This window comes from Mandrillus leucophaeus, unplaced genomic scaffold (genome assembly GCF_000951045.1).
Source record: "Mandrillus leucophaeus isolate KB7577 unplaced genomic scaffold, Mleu.le_1.0 Scaffold524, whole genome shotgun sequence".
Classification (NCBI taxonomy): Eukaryota; Metazoa; Chordata; class Mammalia; order Primates; family Cercopithecidae; genus Mandrillus; species Mandrillus leucophaeus.
Window position 1 is genome coordinate 1,519,690 of NW_012105631.1, and position 24,622 is coordinate 1,544,311.

A 24,622-nucleotide genomic window follows, 5' to 3' on the forward strand; every position below is an offset into this window, starting at 1 on the left:
GAGACGGGGTTTCACCGTGTTAACCAGGATGGTCTCTATCTCCAGACCTCGTGATCCGCCCACTTCAGCCTCCCAAAGTGCTGGGATTACAGGCGTGAGCCATCAGTGTATTTCTTTTATAAAGAAAATGTGTTTCCTCTAGTGTTCTGTTAGAAAAACAATCAACTCACATGACCAGAACCAAATGCTTTGTTTTATTTTAGTTACAAATCATCATGTAGTCCTTTTTGGAAAGAACTTAGCAAATTTTCATTATTTATTTAATATTTATTATTTATTTGTGTGTAGTTTTTAATCCCCAAAAGGATTTAAAGCATCCAGCATTAGTCATATTTTATTAAATTATAGGAATTAATGATTTAGGGACTTATTTTCTTTAAAAGTATAAATTATTAAATTATCATATGCTTAGTGCAGAAAGTTTGGAAACTCAAAATTCATAAAAGAAAAAGAGTTACCTGAAGTCCCCCCAAGCAAATGAATTGTTATTTTTTTAATTTTCTTAAAATGAAGATGTTATTTTTCTCATCTTACATCATTTTTAAAGCACAAAAGTTTTGCATATGTAAGGGAGAATAATATTTCTTCATTATTTCTCCTGCCCAAATAGTCTACCCAAAGATAAAGAGCATGTACTTTCCCACCTTCCCAAACAACTCCTAAAACTCTTGCATACACTACCTAGCTGGCATAGTGAACCCAAAAAAGAAGGAAGTTATTCCTTTTGCTACTGCCATTTGCTGTGCTTGTGGACATTTTGTTTGTTTGCAATGCGATGATTTATTTTCCTTAAATAGCCTTCCCCGCATAGCAAACTGCCCGCAAGAAAAGTTGACTGTCCTTACAGAACAGCAGAGTGCCTGCAGCCAACGTTGTTTTTGCTGTCCTTTCTTTAGACCTGTAGCTTCCTCCTCCTTACAGATTACACTGAGCTTTTTCCCCTTCTTACACTCGTGGCCTACATTCCAGGAGATCAAGCCTGGCACATGTTAATGAATGTAGGTTTTATTTAGAAACATGACCACTTGTCACTGCCCAGTGTCATATTATCGGGCAGAGACTACCAACATTTGTCTAGAGTGAACATTTTCATACTTCTATACACAGACAAGGGGAAACTTTCATCCCCACGCAGGATATAGCCTTTTGCTCTGCAGAGTCTAACTTTTGCAAGTGGAAGCTTCATGGTGGTGGCAGAGGACCTGCGTGCTCTGAGGATGGCAGAGGACGGCTGTGTGGACGCAGATCTCCCAGATTGTAACTGCGATGTCACAAGGCAGGCATCTTCTTGAGTTTCTTCCATTGTACATAGCTTTCATGTTACGTGGGGTTTGTAGGATAGATGCTGGAAGCTTTAATCCAGAGCTGTTTTTGCCAATGTTACATGAAGAGGATTGGTGTTGGGAGATAGCTGGCCATGTGGACTCCCAAGAGTTATTTGTTGGTTTGTTTTCTAGTACCTCTACTGGGCATGCAGAGCTGGATGAAAAGGTTAATGGACTTTATTATGACTCGGTATTCCAGTTGTCTCTGGAGCGTATGCGTCATACAAGGAGTATGGCTAGAGTAGAGAAGCTGAGACACAGGAAAGCGATCCAGAAAAAGACTCAGTTAGTCCATCATCTGCTATTTAAAGGATGGGCTTCTGATGAAACTGAAATTTAGCCTTAGCTGGTTCACAGCTTTGTAGTTGAAAGCTTTCCTTTCATTAAATAAAAATATTTCAGGGCTCTAGAAAATGTGTGTTTGAGAAAGTTGCTTTTGTTTGTGCTTGTCAGTAAGTTTTAGTCGCTAATATAAAGCTTATTAAATATATGTGCAAAGTATACAGATTAATGTCTAAAATAGTAATTTAGCACATTATGCAAATGTTTAGTTCATATTTTTTTTAGTTAGAATAAAAATGTGACAGGAATTTTTATTTTTAACTTTTTAAAAATATTTTCCTTTTTCTGTATCATCCCTCAGATACATTTCTACAAATAAATAGGATTTACCCAATGGTAATTTTTGTTCTATTATATTTAGAATTTGAACTTTTTGTTTTGTTTTGGGTTACGAATATACTAAATTACTGTGAAGGAAAGTTGTGAAATATAGATACTATATATATAGATTTATAAGTATATGTGTGTAGGTACGTATATACGTATATGTATATGTATATATATGTGTGTTTGTATATACATGTTTCCGTGTTAAGAAGCTGGATATTTGCATTTCATAGTAGAATCCTTAAGAAAGGTCAAGTGCCTGGACTGTGAAAGAACCATAAGCTGCGGGGACTTACAGATTTATCAAGCTGCTAAACTTACCCAGACATGTGACGTCTGCAAGTGTCTAATTTGAATGATAATCCTGGATGTTTACCAAAAGGAATGTTGCTCAGACTCCTCACGATGATAGATAAATAAAAATACTGTGACACTTTACCCAAAAATTATCTTTAAAGGAATAATGGAAAGAAACATGGGACATTTCTCCTAAAAAAAAAAAGGGTGATCCCTGTCCTGCAAATAAATATCAAGTTTAATAAGCCGAGGCTTATGAATCCTACTATCCATGCCCTCCAGGCTCACATCTGCTCCCCCAGCACAGATGCACACTGCATTTTGCTATTTGTAGTAAAATACACTGTTTTAAAAAATGAAAAAGAACAGCTTAAATGTTCACCCCCATTGACTTTAGCAAATTTACACATTTGTTTGAAAGAGGAACTTGTCCCTAATGGACTATATGAACACACATTTCCATGTCATGATGCCCTTGACATATTGCATACTAACCGCTCTGACTTGGAACTCATTCAATATTACAAAAGTTATCCCGTAATTTATTTTTCTAATGTAGATGGCCCTATGGAACAGTGTTTACTTGCATCCTTTTGTGCTTTGGATCTTTTGATCATATTTGTAAGTGAGTTTTGAACCAAGAAAATGAATAAATTTTAGTACTTGACAAATAGAGCATTGGCAAATGTTGAACCTAGAAGTAAAATTTAATACACTCTTAATATCAGATAAAAATTTTTAAATGAAAACATGTTAATTAAATAAACACAATTCGCTTAGAATATTCATTATTAATGTTTAGCAACCATTTAAACAGTACCCGATTTAGTGCAAAGCACTGAGTTTAGCATGGCCAGGGTAGGGAAATAGCCAAATATGGAAATTCACATTTCCAGCTTTCCAAGGAACTTACCATGTAGGAGACCAATTAATGCATAAATAATACCAGGGAACTAAAATAAGGAAGGGAGGAAACAAGCACTCCGACCTCTAGTAAAACCCTAACGACATTACCATCCCCAAGCCTAGTAAGTGTTCAGATCCTACGAAATCTGAAGACAAGAAGCTGGTCATGTAGGAGAGGCTGCTGAAAAGACGTTCCTACAGAAGTAAAAGCAGGACAGACCTCTCTGTTCTGTGTGCCATTCTTCAGGCCTGTTCCAGTGGGTTTATTGATGGTAAAGTCTTCTTTCAGTCTGGGGCACTGTGGCCAGAGCCGTGTAAAATTCCATGTCCATGCTGTGGTTGGTCAAACGTACTTCACGAGCTTTGTACCCAGTAGCCATAATAAAACTGTCATTCACTGACTGATGCCCAGATGAATTTTGTCTTAGCCATGAGAGAAATGTGAGTGAGTTGTATGTAAAAGTTCTTGGAAATAGTGTTCAAGGCCAATGCCTTGAAGTGTCTGGGGGACAGTGTACAATTTGTATTTACAAAGCTAATTGGGGAAATCTTATCTCAAGTGGAATTTTAAGTCATAATAAACAATGCAACATATTTTCATTTTCTACCAATAGAATATATTGTGAAATATGAACATAATTTTTTAAATACACATTTTTAAAAGAATAAAAGGTAATGCTCCTAAGAGGGTTTTTACAAACTGAAAATGTTATTCAAATAGAAGTGTTATTAATTACAATTATTGAAATATAGATATTACTAACAGCTTACCATAGTGAAAATCCTTTAAGAGCATTTATATGACAGTGCTTTGAGGAAAAATGGCAAAGAGGAAAAGCGATCATGTTGTCAAATGACTACATTTTCACTTGAGAGAGAAACATTGATTTATTGAAACTGAAACAGAAGTGATGATATCAATTTTAAACAACTAAAAATACATCAAAATGTTCAAAATACTTTGATTATGAGACATTTTCTTCAGAACAGTGTGTCTCGATCAGAGAAACATATCAGAACCATCTGGAGATGGTGGCTGGTAGTTGGCACCTGTGGTTTGAAAGCACCCTCCGCTGATTGTGTGACAATCCCAGCTTGAGAATCACTTCTTTAAAAGCCTGGAAGTAATGCGGGGGTGGGGGAGGGGGAGCGAATATCTCATGACTGTAAGTGTAAGTTGTCAATCTTTGAGAACATTCTATTGCAGATCCCTGCCTTTAAATGTATCACAAACCTAGAGTTTTACAAGTCATGTTGCTCTTGACATATTTTCAAGAAGATAGATACCTCTTCAGTTGAGCCAAGATGACACCCTAACAGCTTGAAGTATTTTGCTCATCTGCTGTTTACCTCTGTTATGAGCAGTGCCAATTAGGTGGCCATGTTTCCTGAACCAAGAGGCGAGACTTATAGTCTAAAGGTAGCAGCAATTTTTAAATAAGGGCACTAATAGATCATTGATCGTATGCTTATTATCACCATGACCTTTCTCTTTAGAGCAATCTGTGTACACTCAGCCATGTCAGGCTCTTAACAGGGACTCAATAATTGATTTTTGCTCTAAGTAGGTAGTAATGGAGTTGAGAAATACTACCTGTGTTCCTCCCAAACTTGTGATCACACCCTGCTCACACTGGGAAAACTGTGTTCAAAACTAATTTGTCTGTGCGCCTGTGCCCTGGACCCCTGCCTCCTCTGCATCCTTGCTCCATTGTCTGTATTCACCTCTAATTTCTATCCTCCTTTTTCTTCTGTCTTTGGCTTCCTCCACATGAGTTTCTAACTCTCTGCCTAAAAAGATTGTTAAAGCCCAGTGTTCTCCTCTGCACACAAGGGAAACATGAGTGGGCCCCTCACTGAAGCGGGACGTTCCCCCTTCTCTGCCCACAGGGTGAAGAAGCTGAAGGAGACCCTGGTGGCCGTGCAGCAGCTCGATAAGAACATGAGCAGCCTGAGGACCTGGCTCGCTCACATTGAGTCAGAGCTGGCCAAGCCAATAGTCTACGATTCCTGTAACTCGGAAGAAATACAGAGAAAGCTTAATGAGCAGCAGGTAAGACTTAAAATTGAAATGGAATTAATAAGCCATGGAATAGCTGTCCTCCTGGCCAGGATGATGGGGTGGGCATGAGATGGTGCCTGGGGATGGAAGGTCAAGAGGGAGCTAGGCAGGACTGGTGAGGAAGGGGGCTTTGCCTAGGCAGGCGATTGAGGCCAAAAGGTTTCATGTGACTGCAGAGTTCAGCCTTACAAAGATGCTTGTGCCATTGTACAGTTAGTGTCATCCATCCACCAAGAAGCCTTCTAAGATGGTAAGTAAGGTTGAGCTCCAATTATGTATCTAAAATAGTACTAACAGATTGACTTACTTATTTGAGAGTCACTAGACCTAGCCCACTACCATACACTTAGAAAAGAGTGAAAGGAGCACCACTCATTTTTTGTCCTGTGTGTAGTGTTTGGGGAAAGATTACAAGGCATACTTAGAATTTTTCAAGTTGAAAAAATTTTGTTTTGCAAAAAGGATTACATGACCTGCAGATCGCACATTGTAATTCCACCTTCATGTGTGTAGCAAAGACAGAACATCTCACTGGCAGTGTACAACCCAACAAAGCAAAAAGGGGTGATGCGGGAAAATGTATACAGAAGAAATTTTCACCTCCCATTCCCTCCTTCATTTATTTTTTTCTTTTTCTTTTCTTTTTTTTGGGGGGCGGCGGTGGGGACAGAGTCTCACTCTGTTGCCCAGGCTGGAGTGTAGTAGTGTGATCTCAGCTCACTGCAACCTCCACCTCCCAGGTTCAAGTGATTCTCATGCCTCAGCTTCCCAAGTAGCTGGGATTACAGGCATGCACCACCATGCCTGGCTAATTTTTGTATTTTTAGTAGAGATGGGGTTTTGCCATGATGACCAAGCTAGTCTCAAACTCCTGACCTCGAGTGATCTGCCCACCCTCGGCCTCCCAAAGTGCTGGGATTACAGGCGTGAGCCACTGTGCCGGGCCCCCTCGTTTATTCTTACTAAGTGTATCAGACTCCAGTTGCCAGTAGCAAACACTGTAAATTCCCCACTAGAGATATCGTTACTCCGTGTCTTTAGATTGCTTTGACTATTCTATCCACACTCTGGTTCTCTCCATTACATTTAGGCCGTTGCAGCAAAGTTGCTTAATTTTAAAGTGCTATAAAATGTAAATACCTCTTGTTTTTAAAATCTTATAGTTTATGTACTTACTTCATTTTACAGACTATTTTAGCCAATGAAATAGGTGTTAAAATACAGTTTTGGGTGTTGAGAGTTTTTTTAATATTAAAATTATCATTAAAATTTTTTTCTTTCTAATGAATACATAATAATTGTACATCTGTGTGGGGTACAATGTGATGCTTCAATGCATATTTGCATAGTGTAACAATCAAACAAACTGAGGTAATTTGATGACCATATCCATCACTTTAAACATTTATCGTTTCTTTGTAGTAACAATACTCAAAATCTTCTCTTCTAGCTATCTTGAAATGTACACTATATTCCATTGCTTTTAAAAAACTTGTTAGCAAGATATTTTTCAATTTTTATGAAATTAAAGTTTTCTGATGGGTGGTGATGTTTGAGATTCTGATGATTGAATTGTAGGGATCCTGATTGGCGTCCAGCTTCCCAGATTCTTCCAGAGAACATGGTAATGATGTGTACAGTGATGAGTTAAAATGTAAATGGCCGGTATTGTAATTTCGCAAGTATATGAAAATCAACAAAATATCTAGTTAAATATGGCAAATTGATCATATGGATTTATAGCCCCACCTACTACTAAAACCCCAATAAAATGATAGTAGAGAGGGAAAAAGGTTAAAACCACAATGGCAGAGAGAACAGGAGAGAAAATGGTAGCGATGACAGACATCCAACATAATTTTGTAAGATAGAAAGTGGATAGATCAGTGATGGTGTTAACAGAATGGAGGATGGAGAAAGTGGATTCATGCCACAGAGTTCCAGGAAGGCTCGGAAAGTGGAGATCAGGTGAAGCTGAAAGTAGAGTTGCCTGTTGAGCTGTAAAATGGAAGAGTACTTGAAAATCTGAATAAGGTGTGCTGAGACTGGCAGATTCCTCCTAAACCCAGCCAGCCAGGGAACTCTGCTTCCTTTACTCAGGCAGAAGACCAGATGATTACTGTCTGGAGAAGGCAAACCAGAAGGACTCTGGGTTTGGGGATGAGGACACCATGGAGGCTAGAGTCACTATGTTAAAAATGGGGATGATGTGAATGGCTCAGTACCAAATGGTCGGGCTCCCATCCCGCTTCCCCAGCTTGGCTCCCACTATGTCAGTACCCAGGCTCCCACCCTAGCCAGGAGATTGGAGCATCCTTTCTGGAGAACTGACCAGACAAGAGAAAAGTACCTTCAATTAGTGATACTTAAGGTAACCCAGCAAAAGGCCAGACCTCTGCCTGACTCTCCACGGGGAAGCCTCCCAATTGACATACTTTAGGTGCATACGCAGCTTCTACAGCTGACTCATTCTTGAACATGTGTGGGTAGGCAAGAATCCTCACCGCTTAAGAAAGCTTCTACCATTAAGAAAAGACCAAAATAAACAGAGGGAAATAAAGAAAGGCGCAATCAGAGGAAACACGTTGTAGAGAGAGGAAGAAAATGTAAACAAAACAAAACAAACTCACAGAAATGAGACGTTTTGCATTCATAAAATGAAAGGCTGCCATTTTTCTTTAAAAAAGAGCTTTCAGAATGGAGACTGTCTTCCACAAAGTAAAACAGAAAGATTAATATATGAAAAATAGGAGAGAAATATAGACATAAACATAATAAAATTAACAATAATGCAAGAGTTTCAAAGTCCAATTCAATCATTTTGTAAAAGTCCCCCCTAAAAAAAATAAAGAAAATGGAGAGGAGAAAATTACCATAGTAGTAATGTAATATATATAATATTATTAAATAATATATGTTTATTATTAAATAAATAATGTAGTAATGTAATAAAATATATTTTATATATTATTAAGTATGTATTTATATCTTTCATTACATTACTACTATGTTAATTTTCTCCTCTCCATTTTCTTTATTCTTTTTTGGGGAGACTTTTATAAAATAACTGAATTGGATTTTGAAACTCTTGCATTATTGTTAATTTTATTATGTTTATGTCTATATTTCTTTGCTATTTTTCATATATTTATCTTTTTGTCTACTTTGTGGAAGATTACACATATATGTGTACACACATTACACATATGTGTGTATGTATATATATTCATATATATATCTAAAATGAAAAACATGCATTTGCAGATTATAAGGGCCATATGAGTACCCAGGAAAATGTAAAACAAAGCAAAGCCACACTGTAAAATTGCAGACCACAAGGAATAAGGAGATCCTAAAGGTTTCCAGGATGAAATAAAATCTGGCTTCTCCGAAACAATACTGGAAGCTAGAAGACAATGGCTCTGCCCACAGAAAGCTGAGAAAAATTCTTTATAATTTAGAATTTTATATCCTGCCACTTAATATCTAAAAATTTTACCTCCTATGTACCCATTTGCAGGAAGCTAATGAAAGGTATGCTACATACACAAAAGTGAGAGGAAACTACGCTTCATACTTGCTACACATGCTGCATGCTACTGTGTTGCATACGCTGCATATGCTACCTGCACTAAAGCAAGAGGGGAAATGCTATTCAACTCAGGAGAAAGAAAAAGGGAATTCCCAGATTGAAGGTGCAGGAAAGTCCCTGGTGACAGCTGTACTGCAGCCAAGCCAGCACCTGTCCAGATGGGAGCAGGGGCTCTGGGTGCTTTAGGAGGGATGTTGCCAGGAGGAGCCAGGAGGGGCTAGAGTATCTGATGGGCTTAACCACTCTGGAAGGAGTTTTATTAGTTCTATAAGAGAGATAATAGAAGCAAGCATTATAAATTTGAGAGAAAGAGAGGATTGTAAAATCCAGGAAAAATGACTTATCAGGAGATCGAGACCATCCTGGCCAACATGGTGAAACCCTGTCTCTGCTAAAAATACAAAAATTAGCTGGGCATGGTGGTGCGTGCCTGTAATCCCAGCTACTCAGGAGGCTGAGGCAGGAGAATAACTTGAACCAGGGAGTCGGAGGTTGCAGTGAGCTGGGATCATGCCACTGCACTCCAGCCTGGTGACAGACTGAGACTCTGTCTAAAAAAAAAGAAAAGAAAAAAGAAAAGAAACATAACCGTAGCATATTTTGTTCCTCAAATGTGAACAATATTAAATAACCATCATCATGAGAACAGTGATTATTACCCTAGCTCTAAGTTGTACTGTAACAGTCATTAGAGTTCAGTCAGCCATGTAGAAGTTTATTTCTTCCCTACTAAAGAAGAATTCATAAAGTAATTACTAAAATGGACAAATCAAGCAGTAGCTATGTTACTTAGAAATAGAGAAGTTATATATTACTGAGAAATACAGAAATAGGTCGAATGTGGTGACTCACCCCTATAATTCTAATACTGTGGGAGGCCAAGGCAGAAGGATCACTTGAAGCCAGAAATTCGAGGCTGCAGTGAGCCATAATCACACCCCCGCACTCCAGCCTGGGTGACAGAGTAAGACCCTGTCTCGAAAAATGAAAAAGTGTAGAAGTAATACCAGAAGAAAGAGCCACAAGAGATGGAAATGGTTGCTGCTGAACAGGTGGACTCCGGGGTGGAAAGCACTGCTTTATTCAGAACCTGCTAGTAGTTTTTGACTTTTTACTACATTAAATATGCACATATAGCTTTTTAATTAAATTTTAAATTAAAACTTTAAAAAAATCTTGTACACCAGTGGTTAAAAGTAAACTTTCTGGGTTCAGATCTTGGCCTCACTACATTCTCATATGATCTGATTTATAGAGCCCTGATTTATAGAATGCCAGTCATCAGAGTATGCACCACACAGTGTGATTATACAAATTACTAAAAAGAAGCACTGAGCACAGTGCTTACCTAACACAAAGTCAGGGCTTGATAAATTTTATTTTAATCATGTCATAGTTACTACAGTTTCCTTTGTGGAAAATTTTTAAGAATCATTCTGTCTCTACTAAAAACATAAAAATTAGCTGGGCATGGTGGTGTGCGCCTGTAGTCCCAGCTACTCAGGAGGCTGAGGCAGGAGAATTGCTTGAACCTGGGAGGGGGAGGTTGCAGTGAGTCGAGATTGCGCCACTGCACTCCAGTCTGCTGACAGAGCGAGACTCCGTCTCAAAAAACAAAGTTAAAGCTGAGCCTGAAACTTATTTGTCTTAGGGTACTTATGTATGATTTTAAATCCCCTCAAATCTTAGGGTTGCCATTTCACATATTGATTTTAACAAAAACTTTTGAGTATTTAGGGAAAATGAAATAAAAATGCTAACTTTCTTAAATGCATGGTTTATTATCCTTCCAAATGTATATCCTTGCACAAAATGTACTTTAAGACCTCAAATGTATTTGGTAGTCTCATTTACAGAATTATTTGTCTTTGTGTTTATCTTTAAGCAAATACTAAGTTTAATTTTTATATTACTTTATTTTATATTTTTAGAACAGCAATTCATGTGACATACTCTTTCACATAAGTGAAGGAGGTTATGTTAGAGATTTGAAAGGACTGTTTATAAAAATATAAATATTTTAGTAGAATTTATCATCTAGTGTCTAGTTTATAAAATCTCCAAAATGAATTAAAGGCACTGTTAGACATTTGACAATAGCTAGTGTGTTCGTACATGTTGTCAAGGGAAAAAAATAAGAGGAAGAGCAACACAAGAATTTAAATCCCAGGTATCTCCATCAATTGAGGAATTTTTAGAGCAAGAGAAAAGCTAAGCAAATTCAAGAACTTCCTGATGAAAGAAAAGGAAAACACACTAAAGACATTGATGAATATCGCAAACAAAAAATTATGCTGGTAGAGCTCACTTTTAATAATGGAACTTACTTGGAGTAAATGGAGTTAAAAGTTCAGTAGAGAAAACAACGTACAATTTGGATTTACATTTTATACAGTTAAAATGAAGATTTCACGCTGCGGGACTCCAGGGAAATCCAGTGTTTGTTTTTATCAGAAAACATTTTACTTCTATCCTACATTAAAAATTGCTCTACGCCAGGCGCAGTGGCTCACACCTGTAATCCCAGCACTTTGGGAGGCCGAGGCAGGCGGATCACAAGGTCAGGAGTTCCAGACCAGCCTGGCCAACATGGTGAAACCCCATCTCTACTAAAAATACAAAAATTAGTCAGGCATGGTGGTGGGTGCCTGTAGTCCCAGCTACTTGGGAGGCTGAGGCAGGAGAATCAAGAGGAGAATCAGACAGGAGGTTGTAGTGAGCCAAGATCATGTCACTGCACTCCAGCCTGGTGACACAGTGAGACTCCGTCTCAAAAAAAAAAAAAGGTGTTCTCTGAGGAAGCTGCTGATGTCATGCATGATATAGTCCCTTAAATAGTATTTCTACATATTTGTGGGGTCCATATGATATTTTGTTACATGCATAGACTGTGTAATGATCAAGTCAGGGCATTTGGAGTATCTGTCACCTCTGGTATTTATTATTTCTATGTATTGGGAACATTTCAGTTTCTCTCTTCTGGCTGTTTTGAAATATGCAGTACATTGTTGTTAACTATAGTTATTCTACTCTATCAAACATTAAAACTTATTCCCCCTAACTGTATGTTTGTATCTATTGACCAACCTCGCTTCATGGCCCCAAAACACTCTTCCCAGCCTCTGCTATCTGGCGTTCTACTCTCACCCTGCCTGAGATCAACTTTTTTAGCTCCCACATGCAAGTGAGAACGTGTCATATTTGTGTTTTTGTACCTGGCTTATTTCACGTAACCTAATGACCTCCAGTTCCATCCATGTTGCTGCAAACAACGTAATTTCATTTTTTTATGACCAAATAATATTCCATTGTGTGTGTGTGTATATATATACACATATATGTATATATATATGTGTCACTTTTTGTTTGTCCATTGATAACCATGTTACCTTTTAATGATGGTGGAATTAACTGTTTAAAAAAGAATGCAAATCGGCTGGGTGCAGCGACTCACACTGTAATCCCAGCACTTTGGAAGGCCTAGGTGGGCGGATCACCTGAGGTCAGGAGTTCAAGACCAGCCTGGCCAACATGGTAAAACCCTGTCTCTACAAAACTACAAAAATTAGCCAGGCATGATGGCGGGTACCTGTAATCCCAGCCACCTGGGAGGCTGAGGCAGGAAAATCACTTGAACCCGGGAGGCAGAAGTTGCCATGAACTGAGATTGCGCCATTGCTCTCCCGTCCGTGTGACAGAGTGAGACTCCATCTCAAAAAAAATAAAAAATAAAAAATTGAATGTAAATCTTTGGATCTTAAAACCCAGTTCTTGAGTGCCAGCTCTAGCACGTGCAGATATACAGGCCCTCGGTATCTATGTTTCTACATTGGTGGATTCCACCAACCGTAGATCAAAAGTATTTGGGAAAAAAATTGGATCTGCATTGAATATGTACAGACTTTTTATTCTTGTCATGATTCCCTAAACAATACAGTATAAGAACTATTTCTATGGCATTTACATTGTAGTAGGTATTATAAATAATCTCAAGATGATTTAATCTGTATGGAAGGATGTGCATAGGAGGTATGCAAATACTACAACATTCAATATCAGAGACTTAAGCATCCATGGATTTTGGAATCGGAGGAAAGTTCTGGAACCAATCCCCTGACAGATACTAAGAGATGACTGTATTGCATTGATTGATTGATTGGGATGAAAGTGATGTATTCGTGAAGTAGAGTCTGGGGCAAGATTCCTTTTTTTTTTCTTTTTGAGACGGAGTCTCGCTCTGTCGCCCAGGCTGGAGTGCAGCGGCTGGATCAAGCTCCGCCTCCCAGGTTCACGCCATTCTCCTGCCTCAGCCTCCCGAGTAGCTGGGACTACAGGCGCCCGCCACCTCACCCGGCTCGTTTTTTGTATTTTTTAGTAGAGACGGGGTTTCACCGGGTTAGCCAGGATGGTCTCGATCTCCTGACCTCGTGATCCGCCCGTCTCGGCCTCCCAAAGTGCTGGGATTACAGGCTTGAGCCACGCCACCCGGTCAAGATTCATTTTTTATTGATTAAAGAAGTTAGTTTTACTCCTAGTATAGACTATTTCATTTGTTCAGTTTATATGTTGGCATTACTCACATAGCTAAAATATTTCTACATCCATTTTCTAGTACTTTTGAGCTTGCTGGATTTCATAAATGAGGTTCAATAAATGTCATACATTCAGGGAAATTAAATAGTTCTCAAGGTGTAGCCTAACCATTTATCAACAGACATTGCTTCAGTTTCTCTCATCTGTATACATGTAATTGTTGAATAAAGCCTGTTGTGTTCCCCGGCAGGAACTTCAGAGAGACATAGAGAAGCACAGTACAGGTGTTGCATCTGTCCTCAACCTGTGTGAAGTCCTGCTGCACGACTGTGATGCCTGTGCCACTGATGCCGAGTGTGACTCTATCCAGCAGGCTACAAGAAACCTGGACCGGCGGTGGAGAAACATTTGTGCTATGTCCATGGAAAGGAGACTCAAGTGAGCTGGGATGCTGAAACAGGGAAGAGGAAAGACCAAAATGAAAATAAAAATCACCCAGAGTGATTCCACTGTTCACTCTTTCCTGTTGGTTACAATGTCCAAAAATAGCTGTGGCTTCCCAAACTTGCTATTATCTACATTTAGTTGGGAAAATAAGTAGGTATAAAAGTAATATATAAATATAACAAGCCAAGTTATGTCTGACTTAACAGTTTAAAAATAACACGGAAACGTAAAAGTACACCCTTGTCAAAGAAGCATAACATTTCAGAATGTGTGGCTGTGAAAACAGTGATGTTCTTCTATTAAAAATTAAATAAAAACACATTTATCTTTAAGCCCTTTGAAATTTAAGGTGGCAGAAAATCGTGCTGTGTTACAAAGTGACATCATGGCTGTGCTCTCTGGTAAACTGTTGAAAGCTTAATATTTGTCCTGCTGTCATAGATTGACTTTTGTCAGTGTGAGCTGAATGTTGGACTTCAATGGATTTTCAGACCTCGTTTTTATTTCCGTAAAACACTGGCATGAGTGCACACTGTAAACCTGCTGTTGCTTTTCTAAACTTGTTGCACACATCCAAGGCAGCTCATGTGATGTGTTTATAATTTTCAATTTGACTAATTCAAAATCCAGAGCTGCAGGACATGTTTTTAAAAAAATAAAACAGCTGTTTTATTTTAGCTCAAACAGTTGTCTCTCTTGTGCTCTGGTCAAATTTGGCTGGAGCCATGGTTATTGTTTGGCACAACAGTTGCCTCTGCGGGCACCCTTAATCCAGTGGCAGGCATCAGACCGGGTTCTGGAGCAAAAACAGTCTCCAATAATCAGATTCCGTTCTTTCCTTTTCTGCCCCAGAATCGAAGAGACGTGGCGATTGTGGCAGAAATTTCTGGATGACTATTCACGTTTTGAAGATTGGCTGAAGACTTCAGAAAGGACAGCTGCATTTCCCAGCTCTTCTGGGGTGATCTATACAGTTGCCAAGGAAGAACTAAAGAAATTTGAGGTGATTTATAATTCCAAATTTTTAATCCTTATGTTGCTATTAAAGTAGCCAGCTGGTAGTTGGAGTTCCAAGACCTAAACTAGTTGTTCACCACATGTTATCTGTTCAAATTGCTGGGCGAGGACTTTGCAGCCATCTTTATTATGACCTCATAAGTAGGCAAAGAAGGAGGAAAAAGAGGTTTTCCCAAAAGATCTTGGCATGATTTTTATTTCAGAATTGTTCCACAATCAACCATCCTTTCTACGATTAAAATATGATGTTTTTATACTATAAAAATCTACCTTCCAAATACATTTTTGTATTTTCTTTACCTAATCGGAGTGTGTGTGTGTATGTGTGTGTGTGGTGTGTGTGTGCATTTGATAAAAGAGTTGGCTCTAGAACGGAATAAAACATTTTCATTATAATTCATTTGTAATTACAGTGAAGAGTAGTACTGGTCTTAAGTCACCAAAACTTTTCAATTACACTGCTAACTATAAGGCTAACTTTTACTTTGAAAGTTACAAAACAGACGAAAATAGCTGTAGTGTAATCATATTCATAAAGAAGTCATCCAAGAATTGATTCCAGTACCTTGCCTGCTTGCACGATCTCGAGTCCACTCTGTCACTGTTGCACGATGAAGCTCTGACTTCTCCACTGCCTTTCCTTTTCATGGAAGACCTGACCTAGCCCCACACTGACCATTTTTAAATGTGAAGGTGTTTTTCCTTTCAGTTCCCACTGCTAGGCAGTCGTGTGCTCAGACATGTTGACAGCAAAGAGTTCAGAAGCATTCTGACCGTTCTCGGTTGCTAATTCTGCCCCAAGTTCCTCGAGATGTTTAGAAATAAGACTAAAAATGCAATGAAATGTAGCTGCATTCATTTTTACCTTGTGACATCAGGTAACCAGGCATTTACTGAGGCCTATGATGGGAAATAGGAAGTTCCCTTTTTATTCTTATGGAGTTTAAAATCTCAGGGTTGTACATGGACAGCTATATGAATCTAGAAAAATGTTCAAATACTTTGTGAAATGAATGAATTACTCTGATGTCTGAGTGGTGAATGAATTTATATGCACTATACCACTAAATTAAAATAAACGATGCTTTTATTCCTATATAAAAGATATTCCCTTAGAAAACTACGAGTAAAAAGCACAGTAAACTCTGCAGTAGATTCCAGGTCATCTCGACGTGAATGAATGTTAGTGGAAGAGCGGCTCAACTGCATGTTACCACACTCAGCTTCATAAAGGTTAAAACCTTTTATAATTAGCTTATACTGCAAAGCAGATTATATAAGATTCTTTTTGATGCTATTTTAGACTCTCAGATTTTAAAGCAAAAGTTAGCCTTATATTTAGCTTTTATAATGATTGATTTTATTATTTATCATGAATTTTGTCATTAATTTTCTTAAGAGACAGAAATGAATTGCAGAAACAAAGTTGTGCTTGTGGACAGTCTTCAGCTGGTCCAATCGCATGAATGTTTAGGCTGGATGTGGGTGTGCTGGGGTATCTCCCTGGGGGTACTCCAACCTTACACCAGTGGGCAAACACGTACCGTGGCTTCCAGTCATGGCCAGAGCTGAACTTTCCTTACCACTCCCTTTGCTGGAGAAATAACTTAAGGTTTTTAGACTGGAAGCTAGGATTTCCTAGGATGAAGGCTCTGAAAGCAACTCTCAGAAGGAAAGCGATTTAAGAGGCAGAAATGTGGTCACATGTAAACAGTGTGATGAGCCAAGGAAAACAGAATTTGGGGATTTGATGAGTACAGTTCAGTTTACTAATTATAATTTTCATTTTGGTCTAATGCCAAGATAAAAATCAGTCATAAATCATACAAATGATTTTTTTTAAAGCTTCATTTTATTTTGGCCAAATCACTTTTATGCTATAGGGCTCTTCTGTATTGCAAGGAAAAGGCAGAAAAGAATATTTTACCTTCAGAATCTCTAAACTGTCCCTGGGATAGCCTCAAAAATAGATAGATGCTACTGTGTAGGGCGGTGCACTAGCTCTAACATGTTTTATAAAACCTAATTAAATCACAGGGACAACAAAAAAGAAACCGAGCGTGTTCCAAATTTTTTAAAATATAAAGTTACTTGTATTTTACTAAATTACTTTTCTTAAAAGCATATAATAGCTTGATGTTTGGAAGACCTTTTGCAAAAGGTAGTTTTAAGTTTTTTCCTAATGGACAGCAGAATTTGAGGCAATTTCTAGATTTTTAGAAAAGTACATATTTTACAAATAAACAGTTCCATTATAGATATCTTTTCTCCATATTGACAGCAGAAATCTTGAACGTTTCAAACTCACATTTCCACACACGTGTGTATGTTTTATAGTGGTTTGCTTTGTGGGAATATTTGTTTCCAGGACATTAATTATTTTTAAAGCTGTGTGTATATGTATGTGTGTGTATATGTGTGTGTCTATATATGTGTGTTGTATGCATGTGTGTTTATTTATTACTACTCCTTGTTTACATATTTTTCAATTTATTCACTCCCTTTCCTTTAAGCTGCACTAACTACATGACTTTGCTTTAACAAGGGGAAGTATACCATTATTAGACATCATTCTTTCCCTCTGTGGTAGTGTAACTTCCCATTCTCCCAGAGGCTACAATAAGAAAACCAGGAGCCACTACTGAGAGTCCATCACTGATTTCCCACACTGATATGCTCCCTTGTGGCCTTAGGCTTTCCAGCGACAGGTCCACGAGTGCCTGACGCAGCTGGAACTGATCAACAAGCAGTACCGCCGCCTGGCCAGAGAGAACCGCACTGATTCAGCCTGTAGCCTCAAACAGATGGTTCACGAAGGCAACCAGAGATGGGACAACCTGCAAAAGCGCGTCACCTCCATCTTGCGCAGACTCAAGGTTTTTGCTATGCCTCATCTGTAATTTAGAGGCCAGAGGATGGGATTGGGCCATTCGAATGCAGTCTTGAGACACAATCTCAGTGATTTTGTAAGAATGGGATGGCAGGAGGAGTAAACGGGGGAGTACTATAGCAAAGGATTGCAGGCTTCTCACTGCCTGCTGAGAAAGTGACTTTACAGAACACTGGAATTCGTTGTGCCATCTCCATATGTTTATAAGGACTTTTCATAAAAATAATTGTTACTACTTTCCTCTGCCTTCCAGCATTTTATTGGCCAGCGTGAGGAGTTTGAGACTGCGCGGGACAGCATTCTGGTCTGGCTCACGGAGATGGATCTGCAGCTCACTAATATTGAACATTTTTCTGAGTGTGATGTTCAAGCTAAAATAAAGCAACTCAAGGTAATAGATTATTTTTCAAATTATCAATGTGAGGAAAGCCTGAAAAGGAAAGGATTTGTGGCTGTTTTTGTGAAGAACATAGCAAATAACTTTTCTTTTGAAAAATTAGTTCTGGACTGCAAAAAAAAATTCAGAAAATATAAAAGATATAAAAAAATAAGATAAACAGCACTGCCCAGAGATAACCACCATTGCTTATCTCTGGGTAGTGCTCTTATCTTCTTTGATATTGATATTGTTGATATTTTTTAACAGCTTGATTGATTTTCAGTCAGCATGATTGCCAGGGTATTAGGGATGTTCTGTTGTTGTTGTTTTGTTTTGTTTTTCTTAGAGAGACTCTCTCTCTGTCGCCCAGGCTAAAGTGCAGTGGCACAATCTCAGCTCACTGCAACCTCCACCTCCCGGGTTCAAGCAATTCTCCTGCCTCAGCCTGCCAAGTAGCTGGGATTACAGGCACCCACCACCACGTCTGGCGAGCTTTTGTATTTTTGTAGTTTTTTAGTAAAAATGGAGTTTCACTATGTTGGCGAGGCTGGTCTCGAACTCCTGACCTCAAGTGATCTGCCTGCCTTGGCCTCCCAAAGTGCTGGGATCACAGGCATGAGCCACCCTTCCTGGCCTTGTTGTTGTTGTTTTCGTTTATTTTTTCTAATTTGTTTGTAGCACCTTCACATACTTCCATGTTGCAAAGCAATGCAACTTTCTGTGTCAGGATTTCATCCCTCACGGTCCACATTCTTAGATACCAAGTTAATTTTAAATGCATTTTGTATTTTTCACTATATAATTCTAACACAGTGGCTAGCTAGAAATTTGAATAGGAGGGATATACATTAGATGTAAGGATTTCCTAAAAGGGGGAGTATTTAACAAATTGAATATTTTTCAAGGCAGCTTATGAAATTTTCTTCCCAAGATAGACGGATTTTTTTAAAGAATGGTCATGATGCCCATAACCTTTGGGTTGTTATGATAAAACAAGGAACTTTCCCTTAGTCATCGATTCTTACGATGGAAGAAACAATAAACCCTGCTATTCTGCCTCACCCTCTCCCCTGATTCCTCTCTCCTGTCGTCTCACAGGCACATCAACATTTACATTCTTCCACGGAAAGTTTCTGCCAAGTGGTAATTGAATCTTGTCCCTCGGGACCCTGGCAGGATGATGGAACTTGTTACTACCCTCCCTTCTCTCTTGGGAGTCTTTTTCACCATTGGACAATTCAGCTCTTCCACAATTTATTATTGTATTGAATTAAAAGTGAACACTGAAACATACCCCGGTGATTTAAATCTTTTGCAACACATAGTCTAAATAATCCTCCTGGAATTCCTTGTTTTTCAAATCATTATAACTTTACATGCCTATATTCTGAAATAATGAAAGAATCACCTGAGAAAAGGGTGCGGCATTGGATGGCTTCTCTTAGTCATGTGTGACATTAGGATGAGGACATCTGAAATGAAAATGTTCGGGATTTCTTTAAAATGCCACATTTATTTCAGTGGCAGTGTATTGACTGCCATTGCTTTTATCAGGGATAACCAGTGCTGTCAACTTACAGTGGGTTTGAATATTTTTCCCTGTTATTCTCTACCCACACTACCTGTAACGGTAAATTTTATTAGCTAAAAGCGCTTTTCTGATCATGGAATTCGAATGTTTCTATTTATGACTCCTGTTCTGGCTGAAACTGTGTATGTTTTACTTTAGAAGGGCTTGTCTCGTGATTGTATATGGTCAATTAAATAGCCGCTACACATCTGTTTTAATGTAATGAGAAATACATATATTATGATTCTTTTATTTCAATGTAAGCAACAACAGCAAAATCACATGAGATTTGTACTCCCTAGGCCTTCCAGCAGGAAATTTCCCTGAACCACAATAAGATTGAGCAGATAATTGCCCAAGGAGAACAGCTGATAGAAAAGAGTGAGCCCTTGGATGCGGCGATCATCGAGGAGGAACTAGACGAGCTCCGACGGTACTGCCAGGAGGTCTTCGGGCGTGTGGAAAGATACCATAAGAAACTGATCCGCCTGCCTGTATGTAACATTGATTTTCTTAGTTGTCACTAAATCTAAAGAGAATAAATCATGTGGGATTGAGTTGTACAGTGGGTGAGAGCCCAGACTCTGGAGCCGGAGCACCTGAGTTCAAGTCCTGGCTTTGTCCTGCATTGTCGCTGTCGCCTTCAGCAAGCTACTCACTTCACCCTTCCTGCCTCAGCTTCCTCAAATGTGAAACTGGTTTAGTAGCAGTAACTACCCTGTACAAAGGATTGTTTTGAGCATTAGATGAGTTAATGTATACAAAGAGTTTAGAAGAACATATTTGACTCTTGTCTTCTATGGAAGATAAATAAGAGTCTTCTGATCACAGAAACACATGGGATGGTGCTACTCTAGAGAAGCCTCTAGAAGAAATAAGGGAAGCCTCCAGAAGAAATACGATAAAAAGAAGCAATGTGAACAGCTTCTCAATTGATGAGGTTAGGTTTAGGTGAATTTTCATTCTTCCATTTTCCTAATTGCTACCATAATCACATCTTACCTATAGAGATGTTACTAGAATATTTGGAATCTTCTACGATCAAATCTATTTTATATCTGGGCTATAAGGGCAAGCTAAGGTCTTAGTAATTTGCTCTTATTTCCGATCCGTGCCAGTGTATAGGTGTTGTGTGTTAGGCATGGTAGTAGATTGCCTGTCTTTATGATATTTATTTAATCTTATATTAATTATTTGAAGTAGGTTTTAATGTTATCCCCATTTTACCAACAATGAAACTGAGGCTTAGATAGGATAATTTATAAGACTGTTTAATTTTTTACCACACAGAAACCCTTTGGGGTGCCTGGGAGTGTTATTCCCACTTTATAGATGAGAAAACTGAGGCCCACAGGAATTAAGTTCCTTATCCAAGCTTAAACAGGAAGTACACAGCATAACTGAGATTTCAACCCAGACAGTCAAACTCTAGAGCAGCACTGTCCCCTATATTTCTGTGATCAGAAGATTCTTATTTATTTGCTCATAAGAAGTTAAAAATTGTCCCCACATGGTAGGCAGGTGGCCCAGATAAGAAGCTAGTCTGACCACTACAGTGACGGGGTTGCCTTGACTTCCCTTCCAGCTCCCAGATGATGAGCACGACCTCTCGGACAGAGAGCTGGAGCTGGAAGACTCTGCGGCTCTGTCGGACCTGCACTGGCATGACCGCTCTGCAGACAGCCTGCTTTCTCCACAGCCTTCCTCCAACCCCTCCCTGTCGCTCGCTCAGCCCCTCCGGAGCGAGCGGTCGGGACGAGACACCCCGGCTAGTGTGGACTCCATCCCCCTGGAGTGGGATCATGACTATGACCTCAGTCGGGACCTGGAGTCTGCAGTGTCCAGAGCTCTGCCCTCTGAGGATGAAGAGAGTCAGGACGACAAAGATTTCTACCTCCGGGGAGCTGTTGGCTTATCAGGTAGGAGAGAGCCAGTGTGTCAGCTTAAAGGAAAGTCAGAGGGAATTAATATTGCCCTGGAAACATGACAGCTATCCAGAATCATTTGCTTCCCTCTCCCATGCGGGGAAATTGTACCTAAGTGAACGCTTAGATATGAATGTGATTATAAAATGCAAATTTTGGTGTGGCCATTGATTTGTTCCACGTAGATTTGTGGTGGCAGGTGACAAGCGCTTTGGCAGGTCCTAGGGATACACAGTCCTCTCCTTCTCCCAGAGCTTCCCCTCTAGTGTGGGACACAGTGAAAAACCACTGTGTGAAGTGTTTGGGGCTAAGATGGCAGTGTGGTGGCAGGACACACAAGCAGGGGCAACAAAGCTAGAGTCCTGGAAGAGGCTTCGGGAAAGAAACTGTGGAGGCTGAATCGTAGTTGGTCAAGTGGGCTCAGTAGTGCTTAGAGGAAGAAAGGAGGGGAAGCCTTCTTGTTTTGTGATTGGCCTGTTGCTTTTGATCATCGGCAGTTTGTCTGGAATGACAGGCATGGAATGGACAAAGTGAAGAGCCTGGCTGTGAGGCAGCCTGTTCACCATGGGAAAGAGTTTTGGCTCCTATCCTGAAGGTTGTGAAGATCCTCCACAGCAGGATCTGTGGAGGGAGGTGCTGGGATCCCCCTCCTCAGGGATGTGCAGATTTTCATATTGTATCTTTCTGGATACCACAGGGAGAAGGGCATATTCGGGGGAGAGAGCCCAGATGAAACCGTTTACAACCTCAGAAGTAGGGTGGTGGCTTGAACTAGGGGAAGCAGCATTGGGAATGGAGAGAATAGGAGAGATTTGAGAAACCACACAGAACAGAGAAGACTTCTCCTTAACTCTCAGTCCATTGAACTGGGATGGAGGCGATTTTCTGGGATGGGCATCTTGGTGAAAGATGCAGGTGGTCCTAGGCCCTGAAGACCACAAGAGGGAAGGAGCACTGTGGGTGCAGTGGGGCAAGGGAGGTGGGGCTGTGAAAGCAGGGAGGGGATGAGTTTGCTTGTGTGCATCCTGATCTTGAGATCCCTGCGCAATATCCAAATGCAAAAGTCCAGTCATAGATGCACAAGTGTGAAGTGCAGAAGCTGGAAATGCTGATTGGGTAGTTATTCACAAGTAAATGGCAATGGTCCTGGAGTGAATGGAGGAGCTCACACAGGAAGAGTGTGTGAAGGAAAACAAGAAGGACCACCACCCAAGCCACACATGCAGTGAAGGGATGGACAGAGAAACAGGAACTCTGTAAGGAAGGTGGATAAAAATAGAATAAAGAGTTGGACGCTGATTTGTGGCACTTGGAAATGCATCTCATACATTCTCTAAAAGGACATCTGGGGATTTCTGTTTGGTTCTGATGGTTCACATCAGATTCCCAAAGGATAACACTGTTCTAAAAAGAAAATTATTTCTCTCATTTCTATTTTGTCTTTACAGTAAGGCCTATTAGTCAGGCATATGGCATCTGAAGCAGAGCTGTCCAAAACTAGCCACTGGCCAATTGGGACTGTTGAGCTCTGAGATGGGACTGTGCAAACTGAGATGGGCTGTGCATGGAAAACACGCTTACATGAATTTCAAAGACTTAGTATAAAGAAAGAAAATAAAATAATAATAATTATGTTGTTTACATGTTATAATCTCTATCTAATATAGTGTTAAAATTAATTTTCTATGTTTCTTTTTACTTTTCTAATGTGGCTATGAAGCCTTTAAAATTACATATATAGTTCACGTAGAAATATATGGGACAGTGCTTCTCTGGAATCTGACTGGGCTGAAATCTCAGTTCTGCCAAGTTTCTGTTTAAACTTGGATAAGGAACTTAATTCCTCTGTGCCTCAGTTTTCTCATCTGTAAAATGGGAATAACATTCCCAGGTACCCTGTAGGGTTTCTGTGTGGTAAATTTGTGCTCAGACCAGAGCCTGGCTCATAAAAACACTCTTGATCTCCGTGAGCCCTTTTTTTTTTTTTTTTTTTTTTTTTGAGACGAAGTCTAGCTCTGTGGCCCAGGCTGGAGTGCAGTGGCATGATCTCGGCTCACTGCAACCTCCGCCTCCCGGGTTCAAGCAATTCTCCTGCCTCAGCCTCCCACGTAGCTGGGATTACAGGCACCTGCCACCATGCCTGGCTAACTTTTGTATTTTTAGTAGAGACGGGGTTTCACCATGTTGGCCAGGCTGGTCTCAAACTCCTGACCTCAGGTGATCCGCCCGCCTCAGCCTCCCAAAGTGCTGGGATTACAGGCGTGAGCCACCGTGCCTGGCCCACTGTGAGTTCTTATGATTCATTTCAGGAAAGCTTTGGTGAGCCTGCACGCTCCTCTGTGCACTCAGGAACTTTGTGTCTACGGTAAATGACTTCCTTTTTTTCCCCTAGGAAAGTTATTTTCCTGCACAAGGGATTCAAGGTTTCCAGAACTTAGCTATCAACTTAGACTGTGCTTTTTTTGCAGATGTAATGATCCCTGAAAGCCCTGAGGCCTATGTAAAACTCACAGAAAATGCAATCAAAAATACCTCTGGTAGGCACGACAAGCCGGAGCCAGCCTCCCTCCCTCCCCTGTATAATAAGCCTCCTCTCTTAGCACATCTGCTGTATCTCTCCCAGCTTTGTGGCTCTAGCATGTAAAGGCACAACCTTCCTCTCTTACTGCTGTACTAGAAGAAACAGCTGGTTAAATCCACACCAAGAATAAGATTTCACTAATCCAGTGAAACAAAATAACTTCTCAACTCGTTAAATGGTAATTGGTCTCATTAAGTATAGACCTGTCAAGCCCATTAACAGCAGAAAATATGAGACGGAAAACCCAGTCATCAGCCTCTGTGCCCTGGTGTTCTACGTGGTGTGGTAACTTCAGCTTCACTGTGCACAGACCTACCTGGGGCTGGAGAGTCAGGGCACAGGCTGTGGTCCCAAGTCTGCCAGCCTGCATGAGTGACCTTGGGCACATCCACCACTTTATCCTCCCCATCTCAGGAATCCCATAGGAGA

At 39.8% G+C, this 24,622-nt stretch overlaps 1 protein-coding gene across 1 annotated transcript in view; it reads left to right on the forward strand.

Annotated features, from left to right (window-relative positions):
- Positions 1 to 24,622, forward strand: part of SYNE1 (spectrin repeat containing, nuclear envelope 1) — a 570,706-nt gene that overhangs the window by 516,195 nt on the left and 29,889 nt on the right. Inside the window, exons 130-137 of the mRNA XM_011996807.1 lie at positions 5,088 to 5,250; positions 13,635 to 13,822; positions 14,684 to 14,834; positions 17,542 to 17,724; positions 17,992 to 18,129; positions 19,990 to 20,181; positions 21,273 to 21,606; positions 24,081 to 24,149. Coding sequence (XP_011852197.1) covers positions 5,088 to 5,250; positions 13,635 to 13,822; positions 14,684 to 14,834; positions 17,542 to 17,724; positions 17,992 to 18,129; positions 19,990 to 20,181; positions 21,273 to 21,606; positions 24,081 to 24,149 — 1,418 coding nt within the window. The remainder of the gene's footprint in view (positions 1 to 5,087; positions 5,251 to 13,634; positions 13,823 to 14,683; positions 14,835 to 17,541; positions 17,725 to 17,991; positions 18,130 to 19,989; positions 20,182 to 21,272; positions 21,607 to 24,080; positions 24,150 to 24,622) is intronic.